General features: G+C 50.0%; 1 protein-coding gene across 3 annotated transcripts in view; it reads right to left on the reverse strand.

Moving 5' to 3' along the window:
• Window positions 1–24,237, reverse strand: part of ZNF423 (zinc finger protein 423) — a 359,963-nt gene that overhangs the window by 217,675 nt on the left and 118,051 nt on the right. For all 3 annotated transcript variants that reach the window (XM_064383040.1, XM_064383041.1, XM_012472246.3), the window contains one exon: window positions 19,411–19,611. In XM_064383040.1, coding sequence (XP_064239110.1) covers window positions 19,411–19,611 — 201 coding nt within the window. The remainder of the gene's footprint in view (window positions 1–19,410; window positions 19,612–24,237) is intronic.

Consider the following 24,237-nt stretch of genomic DNA (forward strand, 5'->3'; position numbering starts at 1 on the left):
GTTGAAAGATGCATCTCGATTCCAGAAATGTTAAAGTATGCCTTAGAATCTATGAAATACGGTATTATGTAAAACTGTAGCAGAAGGTCTTGAATCAAGAAAGCCAAATGGTAATAACAGTAGTTGAGCTGGGGGAAGTGGGGACAGCATGAAGCCTTATCTGTGATCTTTGAAATGTTCACAAAGAGAATACATTTATGGCCGGATGCAGTAGCTCATGCCTGTAATCCCAACACTTTGGGAGGCTGAGGCTGAAGGATTGCTTGAAGCCAGGAGTTCAAGAGCAGCCTGGGCAACATGGTGACACCTCGTCTCTAGAAAAAATAAATAATTAAAAAACTAGCCAGGAGTGGGGGCACGCACCTGCAGTCCCAGACACTTGAGAGATTGAGGCAGGAGAATCGCTTGAGCCCAGGAGGCTGCAGTGAGCTATGTTCACACCACTGTACCCAACCTAGGCAACAGAGCAATAAATACCCTGTCTCTATTGAAGGAAAAGAAAAGAAAAGAAAGAAAAGAAAAAGAAAAAGAGGAGAGGAGAGGAGAAGAGAAAAGGAAGGAAGGAAACATTTATGTATTACTGTGATATTTGACCATGTTGAATTGTTTTAAAATAATGAGGGGAGGCCTTGTCTGCTCCTCACTTGGAGGTGAGGTGATGCTGATAACATAGGAGCCTGCCTTGGTCACAGAAGGAATGGATGCCACAGTGCTAACGCAGGGTGGGGCTTGCGTGCCTGAGCAGATGGGGTGCCACAAAGCTTTGTGACGAGGAGAAAAAAAGCTCTTAGGAATGTCCAGTGGGGAACATGCCATTGGAAAAAAAAGAAACAACAGGAAAAGAATTTGATTTGGGGAAACAAACAATTCATAATCCACTCATAGAGGGCTACTCGGGGGCTGAGGGTTGGCCCCCAAAACGGCTCCTTCATCTCCCTTCGCTGCTCTCTGCAAAAGCAGTTGGAAAGTCATAATGCCATCCTGAATGCATCCCTCGCAAAGGACTGCCTCGGACTTAAGCTTCTAATTCCACCTTAATATCCAATTCTGTGTGTCGGGGACGGCTGAACCTCGGCCTGCACCCGCCGCGTCACCTTGCCCTGCACACAAATAAAAATAGCCTTGGTGCTCAGAGCACCGGTTCCCTTGTCTTATCCTCTGGGGGTCCCGGGAGCGGCGCGATCCGCGAATGGAAACCACGTGTGATGGAAATACATAATGAACAAAGAGGCTCCGCGGATGCATCCTTGACCTTCCTGCTTTTCCTTGACTTCTCTGCTGCCATTGTCCCTATGAAGCCACAAACAGAATGACACCATTGCACAGTGACAGCCACAGAATGCCTTCCATTGCCAATTTCTCCAAGAGTTAAACAGAAAATAGATTTGATTAGAATGATAACCCATTCACATCGCCATTTATGCAAATAACAAAGTTTTGGCAGCTCAGGCCTCCATTTGAACAGCTCCACCTGCCAGGCACTGGGCCTCTGGTCTGACAAATTTGCTCCTCTGCATCATCATTTGTGGCCTTACAGAGCAAGACCAAAGTGCTGACAACTGGCTTGTCCCAGGAAAAAGGACCACCAAGAGCTGAAAGCGCACAGCCACCTGACACAGACTCAGGGTCCAGGAGACACGCCCACTCCCCCACACAAATCACACAGGAAACGGCTATAAATGGGGGCTGATCTCCAAAATGTGACTTCTGAGCATTTGCTCCTCTGCAGGATCTAAGAGAGCCCGGGGAGTGGGGTGGGTACAAAGGGTTTTTGCCACTGTCCCCTCCAGATCTGCCCCCATGTTGATTCATTCCCGCTCTGTGTTCCTGCAGAGACTGCAGTGGGGGAGGAGACAGAATCAGGGTATTTACTCTCCCAGCCTCTGCTCTCGTGTGGCAGCCTCCCTCAAGCCACTCTGTCCGGGTGGCCTGAACGCCCCTCCCTGAGCCCTGGCAAGCTCACAGGATGATGCCCCGCTCCCCAGCAGCTCCCCTTCTTCCCCTGCCCGCCTCTGCAAATGGGTCCTCTATTAAATGCGCCTCCATTTCCCTGTTTGAGCACACCATCTGTTTTCTGCTGGGACCTTGACTAAGGGGGTATCCTTTAAACAATTTTTAAGCAAATATGTCTGCAGGGTGTTTGCTGAGACTGTGATAGAAAGGCATTTGAGGAAGAGGTATGAAAGATGCCCTCCGTGAGACCAGAGAGACAGAAAGTCAGTCATCAGACATGCAGCCCAGAGAATGTGGTCAGAGAGCAAATCTTCCCAGTAACTTACTCCCCCGTCGCCGGGGCCCCTTCCCTACCCTGTGACCAGGCTCCGCAGAGTCCATGACCAATGCCCTTCTCTCTGCAACTCTGTCACACCTCCCACAGAGCAGACAAGTCAGCCCGGCAGTGTGGTAAAGCAAGGAGAGAGTGAACCCACAGGCGCAGTCGCTTCTGAAGCCCAGCTCTGGGTCTCTTGCTTACCATCAGTGCTCCTCAAATCCCACCCCAGAGCCGGGACATCTTCCTGCATTCTGCAGAACAGCTCACTCTCCCAGGAGACCACGAGCTCTGAAGGGCGGGAGCCAACTGTGTTTATTCATCACCCCGCACATGACGGTACGATGCCATGAGGAAGCACTCCCTGCTTACCTCTTCATTAACTGTCTCCCCAACCATGGCAGGATTGGGTCTACTCAGGTCACCACTGTATCTCAACATTCAGCCAGGGCCTGGTACATACTAGGAACTAAAGTAAAAACTGATGGGGCCAGGCGCGGCGGCTCACACCTGTAATCCCAGCACTTTGGGAGGCCAAGGAAGGTGGATTACCTGAGGTCAGCGTTCGAAACCAGCCTGGCCAACATGGCGAAACCCTGTCTCTACTAAAAATACAAAAAAGTAGCCGGGTGTGGTGGCGGGTGTCTATAATTTCAGGTACTTGGGAGGCTGAGGCAGGAGAATCCCTCAAGCCTAGGAAGCGGACGTTGCAGTGAGCTGAGATCACACCACTGCACTCTAGCCTGGGCAACAAAATCAAAACTCAATCTCAGGCCGGGCATGGTGGCTCATGCCTGTAATCCTAGCACTTTGGGAGGCCGAGGTGGGTGGATCACCTGAGGTCAGGAGTTCAAGACCAGCCTGGCCATCTTAAAAAATAAAAAATAATAAATAAATAAATAAATAAATAAAACCAAACTCAATCTCAAAAAAAAAAAAAAAAACTGATGAGGCCAGGTGCAGTGGCTCAGGGGTAATCCCAACACTTTGGGAGGCACAGACGGGTGGATCACTTGAGTTCCAGATCAGCCTAAGCAACATAGTAAACTCCATCTCTACAAAAATAATAATAATAATTTAAAAATAAAAACAGATGGTCCGAAATATGAACTTCCCCCTCCACAGAAATGCACCCTTGGGTTTGCCCTGCAGCCCCTGCTCCCGAGCCCCCGGGAAGCCATGGGAAGAGTCATTTCTGGGGTGGGAAGGGAGGTGTGAGGAGGGTTTGGCTTGGTGGAACTGGAGAAAAAGGAGGCTTCTTTCCAGTCCTGAGGGGACAGCCCAGCTGCAGGCCCGCAAGAATTCCTGGTGCTCATGCCACCCAAGGGAACAACTTAGCACTACCCAGGCCACTTCTAACAAATCACCGAGTAAGTATTTCCTGAGCACTTACTATGTGCCAGGCCTGCCACAAGGACAGAGACAGGAACAGGCATGAGGGAGACAGCACAGGACATCAAGCCTAAGAGGGTCACCTTAGAGTGGCAGAGACAATAATCCAAAAACAACTCAAAAGATAATTTCGAGCAATCGCTGCCATGAACGAAACAAACAGTGTGATGTGTTTGGTGCTGACGGGAGCGGCTGCTGCGGGAGATGGGGAGGGAGTCAACAAAGAGGGCCGCACTGAGGAGGTGACCCTGGAGACACAGAAGGAAGCCAGGGAGCTGTCCACATGAAAACTTGGAAGAATACCCGCGGAGGGCGGGCGGTGCAAAGGCCCTGCAGTGGAATGACCACGGCCTGTTGAAGGCTCAAGAGAAGAAACTGGGGCCAGGCATGGCAGCTCACACAGGCATCCCACTGCTTTAGGAGGCTGAGGCGGGAGGATTACTTGAGGCCAAGAGTCTGACACTAGCCTGGGTAACTTAGCAAGACTTCATCTCTTCAAAAATAGAATAAAATAATTAGCTGGGCATGGCGGTGTGCACCCATAGTCCTAGCTACTGGGGAGGCTGAGGTGGGAAGGTGCTTTGAACCCAGGAGTTCAAGGCTGCAGTGAGAAACAATCGTGCCAGTATCCTCCAGCTTGGGTGACAGAGTGAGAACTTATCTCCCAACAAGAGCCAGAGACATGGCGGCTCACACCTGTAATCCCAGTACTTTGAGCAGCTGAGGCAGGAGGAATTCTTGAGGCCAGGAGTTCAAGACCAACCTGGGCAGCACAGGGAGACCCCATCTATTCAAAAAATCAAAAAGGTAGCTGGGCACCGTGGAGTATGGTGGCACACACCTATAGTCCCAGCTACTCGGGAGGCTGAGGTGGGAGGATCGCTTGAGCCCAGGAGGTCGATGCTGCAGTGAACCGTGATCATCAAGCAGGAGGAGGAGAGGCCACAAGAGATGCAGGGCCAGGCAGGGGTGCGGATCCATCCCCAGGGCAGTGGGCGGAGGGCAGTCAGAGGCAAGCTGTCCTGAGGACAGAGCAGCACAGTCAAGGGGAAAGGGCTGGGTGCGGGCTGGGTTCAGGCTGGGTGCCCCAGGCAGATGGCAGCCACTGCTCCTCCCCAGCCTCCCGGCTGCCTGCCCCTCGGCCATCTTCCTTTCACCTCCCCCACAGTGCCCCCCGCCAACCCTCAGAGGAGTCAGACCTGCTCCAGCAGAGCTGACCTCATCACCCCCATCACGTGGCAGCACCGAGCCACTCAGCCAAGTCCTTGAGAGGCCAAGACTCTCCGAATCCAAGGGCAGGGGCAGGGGTGCAGGTGTGCTCCCTCAAGTCGGTCGCCATTCTCCCACCTGCAGAGCCACCTCGCCTGCCTCAGTCTTCCCAGATGCACCCCTAGAGCCAGGACGCCATTTCTAAAGGCAGCCAAATCCTAGCCAGTCAACTCCAAAATAAAACTGTTTAACACAAAATGAAGCATTTTATAATCCCCTGTACATTTTTTCTCTGAGCTGGCACACAGAGTGTTTAAAAGCACTGCCAAAACACTCAACCAATAGTAGCGCTTTATTTTAGAACAGTGCCACAGTTAAATTTCCTTGCTCTTTCCCCGTTCCGAACCCCCACCTCTCTCTGCTCCCCAGCTTTTGCTGTGACACTAGGACACCAGAAGCAGTGCCTCCTGCTCTCCCCTCTGAGCGATCAGGCCAGTGGGCTGGGGTGTCGGGACGCTGTGAGCAGAGGAGAGTAGAATTGGCATTATGGGCTCATCCCCTGCTGGGAGCACTCCTTGAACTGCAAGCCCCAGTCAGCAGGAGATAAATTCAGTTGGTTTCTCATTTTGTTTGGGGATGTTCTTTATTTTTCTGTGTTAGGGTGTCATTTTAGGGATGTCAATCACAGGATCTCAAGGTTTGAAGGAGCCTGATAAATCCACCATGCCCTTCTCTTAGCCCCAACCCCACATCCTACTGCCGCCCTCTGAAGTGTTCATCTCCAGGCCTGCAAAGACTCTTGCCGACCAAAATGTCGCTCCTTACACGAGGGCCAAGGCAGGTGTCCCTGGGGACTTCTGGAATTGGTCCTGGTCTGGTCCTTGGAGTATCAACATTAATGGAGAAAGGAGTGGACGGCTCTCATCCCTGCACCCCTACTCTTCTGGCACACAGAGGCATCTACCCAGAGGCAGTAATGAAAGCGTCAGCCACTCAAGCCACACCATCGCCATCATAGGAACAGGCACCCATGAAACTGGCAGGGCTGGCTGGACTTCCAGCCAAGCTCCTGCCTACCCCTCAGTTCAGGAGGTCAGGTCACCTGCTCTCTAGGTTAAATGGCCTCAGCTCCTTCTCTCTTTGGGCTGCTTCTGCCGTCAGCATCCATCCGCCCTTCTCCTGCTAGCAGCGCCCTGATTTCCTCTGGGGAACCTTTTAGGCCTGCTATTGAGAGCACTCGACTTGGCCTGAGTCAAAAGCCATCATGGCATTCCTCAGAGCCAGGAGATGTAGGAAGACCGGGTCCTGCGGCCTTCGCTGGACCTGGGCTCGGCTGTGCCTGAAGCTAGTCCTCCACCTAGAGTTTCTATTTACATGAGCCAATACACTGCACTGTTTGATTTCAGCTGGTTAGGATTTGGTTTTCTGACACTGGCCGGCATGGAATCCCAACAGTCCAACTTGCAAGCATGACCCTGAGGCCTCTCCGTCTCTGTCCTCCCTGAACCACTCCCTCCAGGAACACACGGAACAAACACCCTTTCTGCTTCTGCTGACACAGCGTGAGAGCATGATAAATAACCCTTTGGCAGTGAATCGGCTCCTGTTCTTCATTTCTGCACCACTCATGCGGGCACTGGCCAGTACTGAACTACCCCAGAGAGAGGGGACCAACCAGCTCACGGGAGTCCATTCAAGAATCCCCTCGCCAAAGTTATCGAGGGCCCGGTGTAACACAATGTAAGCTACACGAGGGCAGGAACTGTTGTCTGTTTGGCTCAACCAGGGCCTAGAAGAGTTCCTAGCACACAGTAGATGCTTTAAAAAAAAAAAAATGCATCTGTGGCCAGGCATGGTGGCTCACGCCTGTAATCTCAGCACTTTGGGAGGCCAAGGCAGGAGGGTAACCTGAGGTCAGGAGTTTAAGACCAGCGTGGCCAACATGGTGAAACCCTTTCTCTACTGAAAATACGAAAACTAGCCAGGTGTGGTGGTATGTGCCTGTAATACCAGTTACTCAGGAGGCTGAGGCAGGAGAATTGCTTGAACCCAGGAGATGGAAGCTGCAGTGAGCTGAGATCACACCACTGTACTCCTACTCCAGGCTGGGCAACAGAGTCAACTTTGTCTTAAAAAAAAAATCGTCTGAATAAATGCATACATGCCAGGGAATGCTGTGGTTCTAAGGAACACACTTCTCCTTCATCCACAAGTGAGCTTGTCCTTTTGGGTGCCTGGAATCGTGGAGTAAGGGATGGAGGAAGAGAGCATCAACACTTTTCAGTTCTGTCTTAGCCTGTTCAGGATGGCATAACAACAGTATCATAAACCGGATGGCTTCTAAACCACAAACATTTATTGCTCATAGTTCTAGAGGCCGGGAAGTCCAAGATCAAGGTGCTGGCAGATCCTGTGTCTGGTGAGGACGCACTCCTCATAGACAACACGTTCTTACTGTGTCCTCACATGGTGGAAGGAGCTGGGCAGCCCTCTGGGGTCCCTTTTATAAAGAGCACTGATCCCATTCTTCCAGAGCCTTCATGACCTAATCACCTCCTACAGGCCTGCCGCTTAACATCATCACACTGGAGATTACAGTTCAACAAATGAACTTTGGGGAAAAACAAACATTCAGACCATAGTCAGTTATCATAAAGGATTCTTCTAGAACGACTCCCCTCTATTTGCCTCTTTTACCCCAAAATCAGGTCAGGATCCCAGCTGGAGGCTATTCCTATCCTCACCCACAGGCATTTCTCAGAGCTTTTGCAAACCTCAAATTGGTAGTAACGGAGATTGATTACTCAGGGAACACAATTTTCAGATCTTTATGCCCAACAGAATCCAGAATTAGCACAAGCACCTCCAGGAGAAAGGCAGCGGGGCCTCTCTGGGGAGCTCTGGCCTTTGCTTTTCCCGCCCAGGGGTGAGACAGAGGATAAGGAGGGCAGAAAGTGCTGGCCTAATGAAAAAGCAGACCTGACGGGGGGCTCCACGTGACAGGCCCCAAGCTGGCTCAGGTGACACTGAGGTTTTCAAGCTATACACTGATACATTGGGGGAAAAAACGTATTATTGAAATGTCTACAGAATAAAGAAAAGATCTTATTAGTGCAATTTTAGAACACGTAGTTGCATAAGCCAGGCACAGTAGCTTGCACCTGTAATCCCAGTACTTTGAGAGGCCGAGGTGGGTAGATCATGAGGTCAGGAGTTCAAGACCAACTTGGCCAAGATGGTGAAACCCCATCTCTACTAAAAATACAAAAAAAAATTAGCCAGGTATGGTGGCGGGCACCTATCATCTCAGCCATTCGGGAGGCTGAAGCAGAGAATTGCTTGAACTCGGGAGGTGGAGGTTGCAGTGAACCAAGATAAAAAGAAGAAAAAGAATAGGTAGCTGCATCCCTCTTTCTCCCTCTAGCTGATGGTAGATGATGTGGTTTTTTGGTAACACTTGGGTGATACAGTCTGGCTGTGTCCCCACCCAAATCTCATGTGGAATTGTAATTCCCAATGTTGGTGAAGGGGCCTGGTGACTGGTGATTAGATCCTGGGGGCAGATTTCCCCCTTGCTGTGCTCATGATAGTGAGTGAGTTCTCACAAGCTGTGGTTGTTTAAAAGTGTGTAGCGCCTCCCCCTCACACCCTCTCCTGATTCACCATGCTACCCCTTCACCTTCCGCGATGGTTGTAAGTTTCCTGAGGCCTCCAGCCATGCTGCCTGTACAGCCTGAGGAAATGCGAGTCAATTAACCCTCTTTTCTTCATTAATTACCCACTCTCAGCTAGTTCTTCATAGCAGTGTGAAAATGAACTGATATATTGGGTTTCTCAGGAATGCACGGGAGAGGTTCAACATAGCTGGCTGATTTCAGAGTCGCCTCTCAACACCATCTGGGCACCTGAGCCACTCAGGCCCAAGGCCCGACTCACCTGTTGGCTGCCCAGTCTCTCTCCAACCTGGCCTGAGGCAGGTACATAATGTTGTGGGGGCCAAGCTGCTGGTGGACGCCTCGAGGACTTGATACACCATTACCCCACCCTCCACCTCCCAGAGCACTGCCCCCAGAGGGCCAAGGAGCAGAGGTTCAGGGGGGCCAGGGCTTGTGGAACACCCAAGGCTGGGGCACAAATTCTGTGAAGTTTGCTATAATTCAAGGGTCAAAGTCACTCTTCTACAGGAAGCAAAGAAAAGGTCTAGTGCAAACAGTGTGAGGTCTGTGGGTCTGGAGACCTCAAAGATGGTGAGCTGGATGTGTTATCCCCAGAAATACCCATGAGCCAGCCAGGAGCTGCACACACACGGGCACCTCCCGCCAGAGAACACGGGTGCCCAGCAGGCCGCACTAGTCCCCTATCCATCCTGGGAGCTGCACTTTCCCGCTCCACCAGCAGTTAGCAGATAACCTCAGAGGGTGCTGACTAAGCCACCACCTTCCTGTGTGACCTGGGACAAGTCCTACCTCCCTAAGGAGCCTGGTCCAAGCAGTGCCCTGATTGTGTCTGAGAGACAGGTTCTGCCATTCTTTCAACCACATTTAATCCAAAAATGGTTTTGAGAATAAGGACACCAAGGACTCTGCCTCCCCAAAATTCCAAGATTACCTGACTAGACACTATATAAGCAAAAGTATTGGTTATCAACTGACTGCCAATGTTGCCAGGGGTGAGTCTTGGTCCTGGCCGCTCTACAAAGTCAACCTCAGGACTTCTACCCTGGCAATGGTAAGAGGCTGCTCGTGCCATCGTCACTGCTGAGTTAAGGTGGAGCCTGGAGGTGCTGAGGGTACCTCTGCTGATGTATACATGGTGACGGGATTCATGGAGACAGACTTGGGGCAGTGTCTCTGGAAGCCCTGGAGGACCGGGCTCAAAGCCAGCCTTACGCCTGCATTTCTCAGTTCCTGGAGTCAGTGAATCCTCTACTTTCCGCTTGTCAATTTGAGTCAAACCTCTATGCAGATAACACATTAACTGAGGACCTACTATGTGGTGGCAGCCAAAAGGATCACAGCAACTTCATCTTCCAGCTAGGTTATACGTTTCCCTTGACGGGAACAAATGAACACCCACACACACGCGTGCACGGCCGTGGACACACAGCAGGTCTGCGTCACTGCCTGCTGACAGGCGCCCTCTGGAAACTTCCAAGGTGAAATAGATGACAGCAGGCTGGACCCAGACCACACCAGGAACACATGTGCAACCAGCCTGAAGGCCAGCTCTGTGTACATGCTGGGCCCAGGAAGACAACGGAAGCTTTAGCGGCTGCCAGGAAGGTAGCAGAAACTGGGGCTGCACCTGCGAGGAACAGCACAGACACCTCCCTCCTCCAGAACCATCTCCAGAATCCACCCCCATGCTCATCCCCGGGGCAGCGTGCAGCAGCAACATCCTTGATGCCAGACGCACCGGATCCCACTCTGGTCACCTTGGAAACCAAAGAACCCAGGAAGCTCAATATTCAGAAAATCGTGAAGGTGGTCAAGCAGGCTGGGTAGGAAAGAAACAGATCTCCTCCACTTTAGAGAGTCCTCAAAACCTCCAGAGAGACTACATAGACGGTAGACACATAGACACATAGTCTATGCTTTTTTTCCCACTGAAAACAAAAGAGATCCAGACTCTTCCCACCTCGACCCCAACTTCTATATTGTTAGATTTGTCATCCAATTTTGGAGAGACTTATAGGTCCAACAATGTGATAGCAGCATTCGCTCTATGTAATCGGGTTGAGGGAGAGATGTTCTGCAACCTGCAGACTTCACAGGCGGTGAATTAAAAGGTCAGCAACTGAGAAACAAGACCCCACCACCACCACATCACCACCAGGAAAGAACCCAGGGCACAGCCGTCCGAGCCAAGTCTCAGAACCACCCTCTATGCAGCCTGCTGGTTCTCCAGCTGCCTCCCGATGGTTCCCCATCAGGAACCATCAGAGGGCAGGGGGCAGGCAACTTAGGGAAGGTTTCCACATATGCCACCAGCCAAGCAGACCCAGACTGGTGGGGGTCCACCCTGCCCATCCACTTCCCTCCCAAGTGGAAGCCTGCTAGCAGGTCAGCAGCTTCCTGAGAGCTATGGGAAGTAACCTCTCTGTTCATCAAAGCCCCTCTTAAAGACACTAGAGAAGGAGGCACCACGGTACTTCATCAATAAGTCTAAGCATCCTTTTGGGAAGTGCACACCTTCTCCACTGAGCTACCTTTTATAATAGCCTCTGCATCTCTAGAGCCCAGAGTGTTCCTGCTAATGATACACGCTAAAGAAACACTCATTGAATGAATGAACCATCTCTTCCATCTTTAAACTTGCCCTTCTGATAATACATTAATTGAGGACCTACTACGTCCAGAACTTCTGTTTTTTCTATCTCATATCCTAAAGCATTTTATCCATGGCATTTCCACTTTCCTGACTGCACCCAACACCCCTTTGCCTTGCAGGAGGGCTGTAGCCTCCTTAGCCACAAAATCAAACATGTCTTGAGCACTTACTATGTTTTCTAGCCACAGGCCAAGGCAATCCTGCAGAGAGGGAAGAGAATAAGACCCCAAGCCTGGACATCAGGGAACACATCCCCACCAGTGAGATGGTGTTGGTAAACTTTTTGATCTTTGCCATTCTGGTATTTTTAAAATGATATTTCCTTATGGTTTAAATTTGCAGTTCCCTTACTATAAGCAGGGTTCTAAATATTTTTTAAATGTTTAGGATCCCACTAGTATTTCTTTCTCTGGTTCCATTTCTGTCCATTTCTGTAGTTTACACATGGGAGATATTCAAAATATCTAACCACCAGTGCGGCACCAGCCAATCAGAGACGGCGCAGACCTTGGGGAGGGCCAGGCATCTCAAGCAGGCTTGGCTGTGCCTCGACCCAGTCTTTGCCATGTTTTTTGTGTTGATTTATTGGCTATTTTCTTAACATTTGCAGGAGCTCCTCACACATTAAGGAAAATATCTGTTGCCTGTGATATGTGTCCCTGGCTTGATTTATTGTGGTTTTCATAATGCAGAATTTTTTTATTCTTACGTAGTTGAATGTTTTGACTTTTCGTTTTACAGCTTCTGACATTGGGGTTATATTTAGAAAGGCCTTTCTCACTCTGATACTATTGAATTAAAGTATTTAAAAGCTCTCTGTTTTCTCTTAGTATTTTTAAGTTTTATTTTTATGTTTAGATTCCTGATCCACTTGGGATTGAGTCTGGTGTCAGGAGTGAAGGAGGGGTCCAACTCCCTTTCTGCAGGATGGCCACCTCTTCATCCTAATCCCAGTGGCTGAGAGATCCTTCTCATATGCTAGATTTCCAGTTGTATTTGGGTCCATTTCTGTTTCACACCACTTTGAATCCTTTCTGCTCCAGAGCAATCTGAGCTGGTTCCTGTCCCCACTCACCGTTCATTTTCCAGATGATTCTTTCCGATGCCTGCATGCCCACTTTTTCTTATGAACTTTAGATTCAGCGCATCCATTTCTAAACAATCCTACCATTGCTTTCATTGGCTAACATTAAGCCAATAGGTTCATTTAGAGGAAACTGACATATTTATGATACTAAATCTTTCCACAAGAATAAGGTCTCTTTTGTGTTCCCCAACCCCTGTGAATGATTTTGTTTGTCCATCCTCTCCATCTGGTTTGAATGTTTCTTACTGGGTTTGCTCCCTGGTTTTTATATATTTTGTGGCTGACGTAAGCAGGACCATTTCTTGCTCTGTGTTTTCTAACTGGACGCTGTCTCCATGCAAGAAAACTCTTAATGGTAGGGGGGCGGCGGGGGGGAATATCAATTGTGCTCAAGCCCCCAGGCCTTTTTTGAGACGGAGTTTCGCTTTTGTTGCCCAAGCAGCACCACAACTTTTGCTTCCCAGGTTCAACCTATTCTCCTGCCTCAACCTCCCAAGTAACTAGGATTACAGGCATGTGCCACCAAGCCCGGCTAATTTTGTATTTTTTGTAGAGAGAGGGTTTCTCCATGTTGGTCAGGCTGGTGTCGAACTCCCGACCTCAGGTGATGATATGCCTGCCTCGGCCTCCCAAAGTGCTGGGATTACAGGAGTGAGCCACCACACCCGGCTTCCCCCAGGCCTTTTACTCTGTGTGAAGTCAGCTGACACCAGGGCCCCACACTGCTCCCTGTGGGCAGAAGGACTCACACCCTGCACCTGTGTATCAGGCAGCACAGTGCCTGGCCCTGGCCCCAGCCCCATGCTGCACGGCCCAAACAGAGCCAGCTCGAGGGGCGCCACAAGTCAATAAGGCAAGGAGCCCCTCACGCTGTTGGAACAAGAAAGGGGCCTGAGCCGGCACACAAAGGCAAGCGCTGGCCAGCCGGCAGACAGCAGCGTGGCTGGCAAAGGTGCCAGCTCCACACAGCCCCAGCCCTGTAATTGGGGCCCATAGGTCGCTCTGGCCACAGCTGAACAAACCAGGGTGTAATTAACTTTCCACCCCCCTTGTTACATAGCAGCATTTCACCTTTGCCAGAAAAGGAGGACCTACCTTTCACAGGGGCCAGGGAAACACTCTTTGGTCCCAGTCCTCAGGAAGGGACAACAGAAAGGGGAGCCGCAAAATTAACCCACCAGGAACACATTTTTGCTGTTGCTATTTGAACAAAGTCCCCCTCTCGTTTTTCTGGAAGTTGAGCATTCAAAAAAGCCATCTGGAGTTTAGTTTGAAATTGCTCACAGTCCCCAGTCTGTGTTCTCAAGCACAGGCAAGCTGTTCCGACCTCGGAGCTTGCCTTTACCAACAAGATCTGTAACCTTGAGCAAGATCCTCCAGTTCCCTGAGCCTCAGTCGCCCAATTGCAAAATGAGAACAAATGCTGGAAAATAGCACCTAGCTTTGGGAGGCACACGCAGGAGGATTGCCTGAGGCCAGGAGGTCATGACCAACCTAGGCAACATAGCAAGACCTCATCTGTACAAAAAAATTTAAAATGAGCCAGGCGTGGTGGGGCATGCCTGTAGTCCTAGCTCAGGAGGCTGAGGCGGGAGGATTGCTTGAGCACAGGAAGTCAAGGCTGCAGTGAGCCACAAATGGCACCACTGCACTCCAGCCTGGGCAACAGAACAAGACTCTTATCCCTTAAAAAACTAATTAATAAAAAAAATGAAGACAGTGTCTTGGCCACCAAAGGTGATTGTTATAAAGACTAGGCCAGATGACTCATTCATTCAACAAGCATATTGGACTCTACTCCAGCGCTGGGCTAGAACATAACAGGGAACAAAACAGGCATGGCTGGTGTTTTCATGAAGCTTAATAGTAGGGAGGGAGGTGGGTGAGAAACACATGAAAGACAATTACAGAAAGGGATGAGCATCCTGGACTGTGTGGGCATGGGGGCTGCAGAGGGCCAGCAGGGAGGGCTGCAGGGTGTGTGTTCCAGGCAGAGTCCCACAGTGCCTGGTGGGCAGTAGGCACTGAAAATACAAAGAATGTCAGGACTACAGCCCTCGCTGCAGTGTGGAAGACGTAACACCTGCTCACACATTTGCCCCCCGCACAAGACCGCCAGCCCCGGGAGGACAGCACGCACCCCATCTGCTTCAGACCCACCTCTCTACGGCCCGCGAGGAGCCTGGCCCAAGTCAGAGATCGGGGAATGGAGCTGAAGTCAAGACACCCATGCTGAACTCCAAACTAGTCCTGAAGGCGATTGCTATTCCAAGGCAAGTGCCTGGAGCCCACAGTCTTACTGCCGACAACAAAAAGCCAAATCAGGCCAGCAGTCCTTTTAGCAAAGAGGCCAAGGACCCCAAAAGCTGTCAAGTGCTCCGGCCCTGGGAACCTGGGCTGGCACGTTCCAGGACTGGCACAGCACAGACCGCTGCTGACAGCCACTGCGGCCACTCGGAGGAACGGCACTAGGAAAGTCAGGTCTCAAGCATGACAGTGCACTGGGAGCTCCCACACGGCCTCCAGCAGCCAGCCTCTTAATTCAGGCCAAAGCAGCAGTCAGCCTAGATCGCAGTGTCTTTAAAAGGGAGTATTTGTACCTGGAAGCGATAAATCCAGACTACAGGCCCACAGGTGACTGGCTTCAGTGAGCACATAAAAAACACAATCAGCCCGTGGGCGAGCCAAACCTCTCGCACCTCCTTCTACGGTACCCCAGGCAGTTCCCAGAGAAACTTCCTAAAGCAGTGCAAGTCCTCCTGGCTCCTAGAATATGACGATAACGCTCCCTGCTACAGCTTCCAGGACCAAATTTGCTTGGCCAACACTTCACACGTTGTCATGTTATTTGTTCCGGTGCGATTTGAATCAGTGAGACCTGAACTGACAGGGACTTCCCGTCCTCGGCAGTTCAGACAGCCACCAAATCCTTTGCCATCTCCTGATTTGGTGGCCACAAACGATGTCTCCACTAGGAACAGACAAGCACATCACACTTACCAAGTCAGCCTTTATCTACACCGTTGCAAAAAGTCTCATCTACAGACATCTTAGTCTAAATTTAATATTTTCATAGGGTATGAACGCACTACCTGCAACCCAAGCTTTCGGCCCTTGAACACTGCTATTTAAAACACAGAGATCCGCCCCCGCCCCCCAAAAAAGAAAGAAAAATGGCGAAGACCAGGAAACAACATGGGAACCTGCTCATAACATGTCACATGACAAACACAGACTGTGAAAACGTGTGTGCTCACAACCCCAAGCATGCAAACGTGTGGCATCCCATGGCCAGGGGCTGGAGAGGAACAAAGAAAGATCAAACAGACGTCAGGGCGGGAGAATGAATGGAGAGGACTGGATTTCTGCCCTTTTCAGTCTGTGTCATAAAAATGCAATGTTTGACACCTTATAGGTTTAAGGTTGGTTTCTCCTCAGACACAAATGAGAGAGAGAGGGAGAGAGGAACAGGACTTGATGGAGCTATCTGAGATCTTAAAGCCCAAGCTTCAATAGCTCATGGGCACCGTATGCCACTCCCGCTGAGGAACAACAGGCGAGGTGCCTTCTCAAGCTCCCAACTGGAAATGAGGGCCCCTTAGTTCAGGGGGTGGGCCCCAGGTTGGGGGCGGGGGGGCTTACATCGTGGCCATTCTGGCATGAGGCTCCCCTCCCACCCCTGAGGGATGAGCATCCCCCCACCTCAGAAAACCCCAAACCTGACCACAGCTATTCTCCCAGATTCAGAAGGAGCAAAATGCTGCCCCCAATCTCCCCCTCACCACCACCCTAACTGCCACAGAAAGAGAGTCAAGCGCTCACTCTGCAGAAGCAGTTTTCAGGAAGAACCACATTCACAGTCACCACCCACAAACACACCCCCGCCACCCCACCACACAGCGTTCTCCCCAGAAGGCCAACAGCTGGCAAGGGCTGACCCTGCCGGTACACACCCACTGGGAAGGCACAGGCTGCCTCCACATCCCAGCAGCGACAGACCCTGTGAGGGGGAGGGTTGTTCACGCCCCAGGTGACGATGCCTAGGAGCAGACCCTCTGCCCCAAGCCCAGCTGGCAGACCCCCAGAAACATCTGCAGGGCATCGTGGCCTGCCCAGCCTGCACCCAGCACGGCCCTCTCAGACAAGGTGTCTGTTGGGCTGTCAAGTGCCCATCTCTCCTCCAGCACGTCCACTCCATGAGAGCAGCAACATCCACCCATAACATCCCTAACACAGCGCCTAGCACATCATGGGGCTGGTGACTTCTATCGAGTGATCAGTGGTGAGCGTCCAGCAGACCCATGGCCAGGGGGAGCCTGCGATTGCATGTTCATATCAGTTCCAAACCTTTAAACCAGAGGCCAATTTTCAAACAGCATCTTGTGCTAAAGCCCCAGGTATAAAACAGGGTTTTAAGGTGAATCGCTCTGACTGGGCTGGATATCAGAGGCCCCTCATCTGACAGGCCCCAGTACTCACCTCCTATCCCCCAAACACACCACACCATAGCCTCCGAGATACCTCCGGGAACACAGTTTGAAAATCACTGCTCAATAGAAGGGTGTGAAAGCATTCCATGTAGGGAACTGTTTTAAATAATACATACACAATTCCCGGTGGCTTATCCCATCCTTGAGTAATCCTAAGAACCCTAGACCTGGGGGAAAATAACTCCTCACACGTCTAGGAAACTATCCCAGGCTGGGTCACGCCTTTACCAGGAGGTAATGAGTTTCTCAGGGATGCTCTTAGGCAAGGTTGTTTCCTAACTCTTTCAAGGAATTTCTGCCTCCCTTCAGAAGCTCCAGGGTTTGGGGGTATTCCTAGCTCTTGCATCCCCATGGAGGTCGTTAGCAGGGTCCTGTTAGGGCAGGAGTGTTGGCAGATACAACCAGCATCGATAAGGACAAGCTGGGGACCCTGCAAACAGGGCTGCCATGGATTTCAGCCAGAGTCAGAGGCTGGGATGAGAGAAGGGTCTGCCACTGGGAGAAGCATCCTTCTCGGGACCAAAGCACAATTAGCTCCCAGTTCTTATTTCTGGCTCAGACCCCCACATACAGCCCAGTTTCCCAGTTTCCTTTCTCCACCTCGAAATGCCACCATTCTTAAAAGTGAGACCGAAACTGGGCGTGGCTCACACCTGCAATCCCAGCACTTTGGCAGGTCGAGGTAGACGGATCACCTGAGGTCAGGAGTTCAAAATCAGCCTGGCCAACATGGCGAAACCCTGTCTCTACAAAAATACAACAATTAGCTCGGCATGATGGCGGGTACCTGTAATCCCAGCTACTCGGGAGGTTGAGGCGGGAGAATCACTTGAACCTGGAAGGTGGAGGTTGTAGTGAGCTGAGGTTGCACCACTGCACTCCAGCCTGGGCCACAGAGCAAGACTCTGTCTCAAAAAAAAAAAACAAAGTGAGACTGAAAGACAGGAGAATCTCCTTGATTTGAAGGACCAGAGGAAGGGGCAGCCTCTAAGGGCTGCAGGGACTTAAGAAAGCACAGCTTAGCAGAGGGCCTATGGCCCCACTCTAATAACTACACAGAATGACCTGTTCTCCTGCATTTAGAAAATAAAGAGAATAACTTGTCATTAGATCAATTAGTTGATTGTTTTTAAAGTAAGTGGCAATATTTCATTCTCTTATAGTTAAGATTCCATGTCAATTCTTGGCTAAATCAAAAAATATACCAACATCTATAATATTATTCCTCAAGTAGGATGAGGGTCAATAGCCCAGGGTCCAGAGGAGGTCCTAGGTTGGCCACCAAACAGCTGTGTGACCTCGGCCAAGCAATCACCTTTCCCTCTCTTTCTTGGGGAAGTGAGGAGACTTAAAAAGTTAACCCCATAGGTCCCTTCCAATTCTGATTTAGAATTGAAAATTAACCATCACCTCTGCCTCTGGTTGAAATATCACAGATTCCAAATTACTGGCATTTGGATTACTGGATTCCAAAATGTCCAAAACTATAAGATTTCTCTTAGGTCTATTATTATTATTACTATTATTATTACTGCTATTTTTAAAAAAAAATATGTTACCTCCAGAGGTTGAGATGGGGACTTGGTCTAGCCAGAGCTGTGCAGGCACAGGTGTCACTAGAGGGCAAATCATAGCAGTTCCCCAAACACTTAGTTTCAAAATTCCAAGATGACATGAGGAGTAGAAAAAGTGAGAAATCTGGGTGCCAATCTAATCCCTACCATTAAATGTTCCCCTAAACAGGTGATGGGTTCCCTTTAGAATGCTGGCCTGAGGTTTCAAGCCCTCTCCCACAAACCAGCATCCAAGGAGTTTCATCAACAACCGTGATGGAGGAAGGTAGCTCAGGAAGGCTGTGTAAGGAACACAGATGCTATGAACTCCCTCTGCAGATCGCAGAGCCCAGAAATGTGTCAATCCCTGTAGCATGGCTGCCACATCCCAGGGAACGCACAGACCCTCTGGTTCCCACCCCCACCCCAATCACCCCAGACAAACACACATATACACACACAACTCCTGAAGTCTTCAGTAGCTCCTATAAAACTGGTCTCACACACCCTCTCCAAGACACTGACAATGGAGAACAGAGCTCCAGTCAAATCTAGCAGAAGCAGCTCCCAGCTACCCTTCTCCTCCTACTCCAGAGAAGCGTGAGGTCAAGCACAGAGGTGGAACCATCTCCCTTTCTCACAGGCTGTCCTTGGCCTTTGAAATTCTCCTCATCCCATCACAAGCCCTGCCTCAGAGCTTACTCCTTTACGCAGCTTTCCACACTTAAACTGCTTAACTTTACACTAACAACCTCTTAATTGCTGGGTTTCCAAAAAGGCTTCCAGAAATTCAGGGTACAGATCCACCCACTCATGGCCTGAGTACTAGAGCACAGTTTGTGGGGAGGGGGTGCCAGGACAGAGTATCACCATCTAATTCCTGCCTGCCAGAAAGCTGTTGCTTTTATTTTTAATTGTATTTAAAAGGCGGATACAGGGTACCCAAGACACCACAATAAAATGACATTAACTGTAAAATTACATTATTAATTCTTTAATCTCACTTGAGGCTTCAAGCTGTTGCTATGTCCAATTACCCGTGTAACCACCTGTCAGAGTCCCGGGGCTGTTTTGCATTACCTCCAGGACAGCGGTGGGCCCGGTGGTCCGTCAGGTCTGCCAGAGACTCGAAGTCCTGCTGACAGTGATCGCAGGTGTAAATTGATTCATCCTCCATGTCTTCATCATCCTCATTTCTCTCCTCTTGACTTGTCACGCTGTTCCTGTCTTCCAGCGCACGGCTGGTTTTCCGATCGCACTCTGGCTCTCCTTCTAGGCCTCCTGCCAACAGGAAGAATACAGTCCATGTCAGCTGATGGGGTCTTGGGAAAGGGTTTTAAAAGAATCGCCCGGCATTTATTAAGATACATTTAATTACTCTACCTCCCGGGGTCCATTATCCTTGACACCTCTCGGTATATTAATAGATGGGGTTTTTTGTAGCATGTGGTGCCGTAATTCTCAACTAGATTCTTTAATTCTTGGTGCAAATCTTCTAGGGGGTTTCCTGTCATCTCCCCTCTGTGCATGGATGCTAGGGGTCGTGACCCATCAGAGAGGTGAAAAACCTTAGTATTTTGTCTCCTAAAAACCCAATTCTGTCACACACCTTTTTAGAGCCTCCATCAGCTGTTCCTAACACACCTAAACTTTTAGCTTTCCCCACAGCCTTGCAATTTAGAGCCTGGAGATCTCTTATCCAAGTTCACCTTCCACACAGCAGGCCTCCCAGGGCAGTGACATTGGCTCAGTGCTTTGCAAATATGTCCAACTATGAAATAAAAGAAGCAAACGTTTGAAGAACCATGGATGGTCGAACCTCAAGCTTAAAATGCATCCAGCCTGGGCATGGGAGCTCACACCTACAATCCTAGCACTCTGAGAGAGCGAGGTGGGAAGACTGCTTAAGACCTAGCATTCGAGACCAGCCTGGGCAATATAGCAAGACTCTATCTCTACAAAAAAAAAATTTTTTTTTAATTACCACATGGTGGTATGTGCCTGTAGTTCTAGCTACTCAGGAGGATTGCTAGAGACCAGGAGTTCGAGGTTACAGAGAACTACGATTGTGCCACTGCACTCCAGCCTGGGCCTGGACCCTATCTCTAAAAAATATAAAATAAAATAAACTGTGTTTAACCCCTCACCTGTGACCTAGTACTGGCCTAGAGAGCGAGAATCAGTGTTGGAAAGATCTGGCTGATTTCTTTAAAATAAAACAGCAGCTATGCTTAGCACTGCGCAGAGAGTGGCTAATCTACAAGGAAAAGCAAATTTGTGACCATGATGATGCCTTGCATTTGTGCTGTGTTCGGTGCTTCTTCAAAGCCACCATTATATATGCACAGCCCCATTTCACAGCCTTGCACATCCTAAACTCAAGGCTCAAGGGATCATGTGGTCCACCCCCTGCAGAGAGGAACGGCTTTGTTATTCCCATCTCACAGGTAAGGTACCTGGCATCCAGCCAGAAGAAGCAACAGCCCCAGCACCCTATAAAGGCTCAGCTCAATGTTGTGACTCCTGGTCTAGTTCACTTCCCTGCACAACTGTGGGAAATGGAGCACAGCCCCAATCTTACAGATTAATAAGACACAGCAAGAACTTGTAAATCTAAGTGCAAAAGCAGCATGGTAAATATAATACACAGAATATATCAGTATTCCTAATAAATGTCAATGGATAAAATTTGCCTGTTAAAATGCAGAGATCTGGCCGGGTACAGTGGCTCACACCTGTGAGCACTTTGGGAGGCCGAGGGGGGCGGATCACCTGAGGTCAGGAGTTCGAGACGAGCCTGGCCAACATGGTGAAACCCCATCTCTACTAAAAAAATACAAACATTAGCCAAGCGTGGTGGCAGATGCCTGTAATCCCAGCTACTCAGCAGGCTGAGGCAGGAAAACTGCTTGAACCCAGGAGGCAGAGGTTGCAGTGAGCCAATAGTGCCACTGCACTCCAGCCGGGGTGACAAAGAGTGAAACTCTGTCTCAAAAAAAAAAAAAAAAAAAAAAACAGAAACCCTTGGATTGGAAAATAAAAGTGTGTGTTGTTTCTTCCCATAGCCCATACTGGAAAACAGATCTACCCATCCAGAAACTAGCAGTGCTGATTTAAGTCAAAGAAAGATCCTATTATGCATAAAAGTGTTTTTGAAAACATATATGCATACATAAAAGTGCATGCATGTGCACTTGTGCGTACATGTGTGTACAGGCAACATCACAGTTACAGGAAAAGGCTCAGTGCACAACCTGTAACCCCCCGAGGGCCGGGCGCTGAAGCAAGAGAGAGAGACGCAAAGCAAAGAATGCATTCGATTCAAGGGGGAAACCACAGTCCTATGAATATTTCAATTTGCAAACAGATAATGTTATAAGGGCTCTATTTCTCCCATCTGCACAGAACATGCCCTTCCAAGCACCTGACATCAAGAACCTGGGAACACAAATCAGCTCATCGGAGAGCCAGCTGCTTCCTTCCAAGGCGGGGAACGTTGCACGACACGCCGCCTGGAACTGCACGGAGGCAGTAAAAATCAATGTTTCCATTTGTGGCCCATCAAAACATCTCTCTTCTTACCAATTAAGGGATGTACAGTTTTTAGGTTCTTTTATTATCAGAATGCGCCAACTCCCGGCAATACAGAAATCCCATTAAAAGCCAGGCAGCATATTTATCTCAGGGAATCTGATCTGCCGCTGTGGCGAGGGCAAGAAATAGAAGGCAAAGCAATGAGAAATATCATTCGGAGCCTTCGATATTATAAGTCATCACACAACCATGGTTACACAGTCAAGCACCCGTCTCTGAAATTCCTCGTTTACAGTCTTTCCTTAATAAAAAAAAAATGTCTGTAGAAGGCGAAAATAAAAGAGCCGTAATTCTGGCTTTATCTACTACACCAACTCTCCAGATAATAAGTTACAATCAGCACCACACTTGTGCTACTTTACTTAACACACAATTTAATAGACGTATTTAAATTACCCCCTCGTTATTTTTTTGCCGTATTTACTTGGCAGCACTTTCTATAACAGCTCATCTAATCCACAACTGGAACCACAAACATCACAGTGCATTTGATCTCTTTAAATCTGGTACATCCTGTTGACTCGGGAGTAGATAAATCAGAATGTCAACTCTCAGGTTTTTATAAGGCAAAAACCCATAAAGTCATCCAAGAGTATAAATCTGTTTTAAGCAACTGTCACCTCCCCTACGGCCGGCTACTAATGGGAAGGGAGGGTGGCTGTGCAGAAAGGGATGGACACAGAGGCGAGCTCGGGCCGCACAAAGGCTCGGAACTTATCCTCCGGCTCCTAGGGGGTCAAGAGGTCAGCCAGCCTGACCCTCAGGAAGGTGATGCCAGAGAGGGAAAACTCAGGGGCCTGAAGAAGTTTTGGGGAGCAGGACTTCCTGGTGCCCCAAGGCCCCTCTGCTGATTCAGCAGAATCAGGCGCTGGAGAACAGGAAGGCCTCCACCCCAGGCAGGGTTTGTCTCTTGCAAGGTACTTTCATGCCCAGGACTTTCTGAACCTCACCTTAAGACAAAAGAATAAATGGTGTTATTTTTCCACTTGCAGATGAGAAAGCTGAGCCTCTGCAAGGCCACCCAAAGCCATGACAGGATCGAATCTGCACTTTCACGTGTTCATTAAGCAGCACACCTTCCAGAAGTCCCAGGGCCTCTTGGAGCCCGAACTTCTCCAAGGCCCAGGAGGTGGGAGTTCTGAGAACACGGAGCTCCAAGGACATCAGTCCTACCTGGAGACTCTGAGGTTCCTCTTTTCCAGGCCCACCTGATCAGCTGCTCAGTAAGCCCTGGGGATGGAATGGATTGGACCTTCCCTACTCCTCCAACCCAGCCCTGCTTGTCCTGCGTGCTGCCCCGCCCAGCCCCAGACCCTTCCCCCAACAGGTCCCTGGACATCACCTGGGCAAACTCAGAGAAAGCAGAGCCCAGAGGCCCAACACCTGCCCTGCCAGGTGAGTCCCATCACAAGTGCTGGCTCATTTCTACAACCTGGGCTAGAACTGTAATTGACCCACTGGTTCCTCCAGTCACCCTGGAGCCCAATGACGCAACTTCAGCAGGCCGAGAAGGCCAACAGCTCAATGCTTTTCTTCAGAGGTCTCCGGAGCTGGGTAGGGCTTCCCGAAACAGCTCCTTTCCCTCATGCTCCTTCCCTGTCCTCCTGGAGGCCGCCTGCAGCAGCACGTAGACAGCACGTTCAGGGAAGGCCCCAGCCAAACGGACTTCAAATCAGGGGCCTCACCCTCAGGGCCACGTGCTCAGGACACAAACCAACCTGGTGCTGTGAACACCAACCCGTCCGTCCAGCTGACATGATTCCCTACCTCCCAGAGCCCACGCTTTCCACAATGGACAACTGTTTTCTGATATGGGCACCTGGATCCTTTTGCCCATGAATCAAGCACTCAATGCTTCATCAAGTGCAGGCATCTTACCAGTTTATGCCATCACATCCCCATTTTACAGGTGAGGAAAGCGGAGCTCTGGGAAGTGACGCCACAGGGAAGTGGCGGGGCCAGGTTTCCAGCCCACCGCATGTGACTCTCAACCACGGGACTACATGGTTTCCTCACAGCAAGATGCAGTGAACACCAGAGCCAGGTGTTGGGGTGTTTGTAAATCCCCTCAAAGTCCCATGTGGGGTCCTGGTCATGGCCCGTTCGGTTCAGTAATGGCGCTGCTGACCTCTCTCGCTTATCACCCATCTCCACAGCCTTGCAGTCATCTTTCAACCCCGTAAACTGCCAAGTCTCCTCGGTCCAGGACTTCCTACTCCCAATCTTTGGCAGGAAGATCTCCCCAGGATCCCCGCAAGCCTGGGCACCCATGGAACTCGGAGCCCCATCACTCTTTCCCCAGGGCTCGCTTCC

The sequence above is a fragment of the Aotus nancymaae genome, unplaced genomic scaffold, assembly GCF_030222135.1.
Source record: "Aotus nancymaae isolate 86718 unplaced genomic scaffold, 86718_ANA_hifiasm-v0.15.2.pri h1tg000030l, whole genome shotgun sequence".
NCBI lineage: Eukaryota > Metazoa > Chordata > Mammalia > Primates > Aotidae > Aotus > Aotus nancymaae.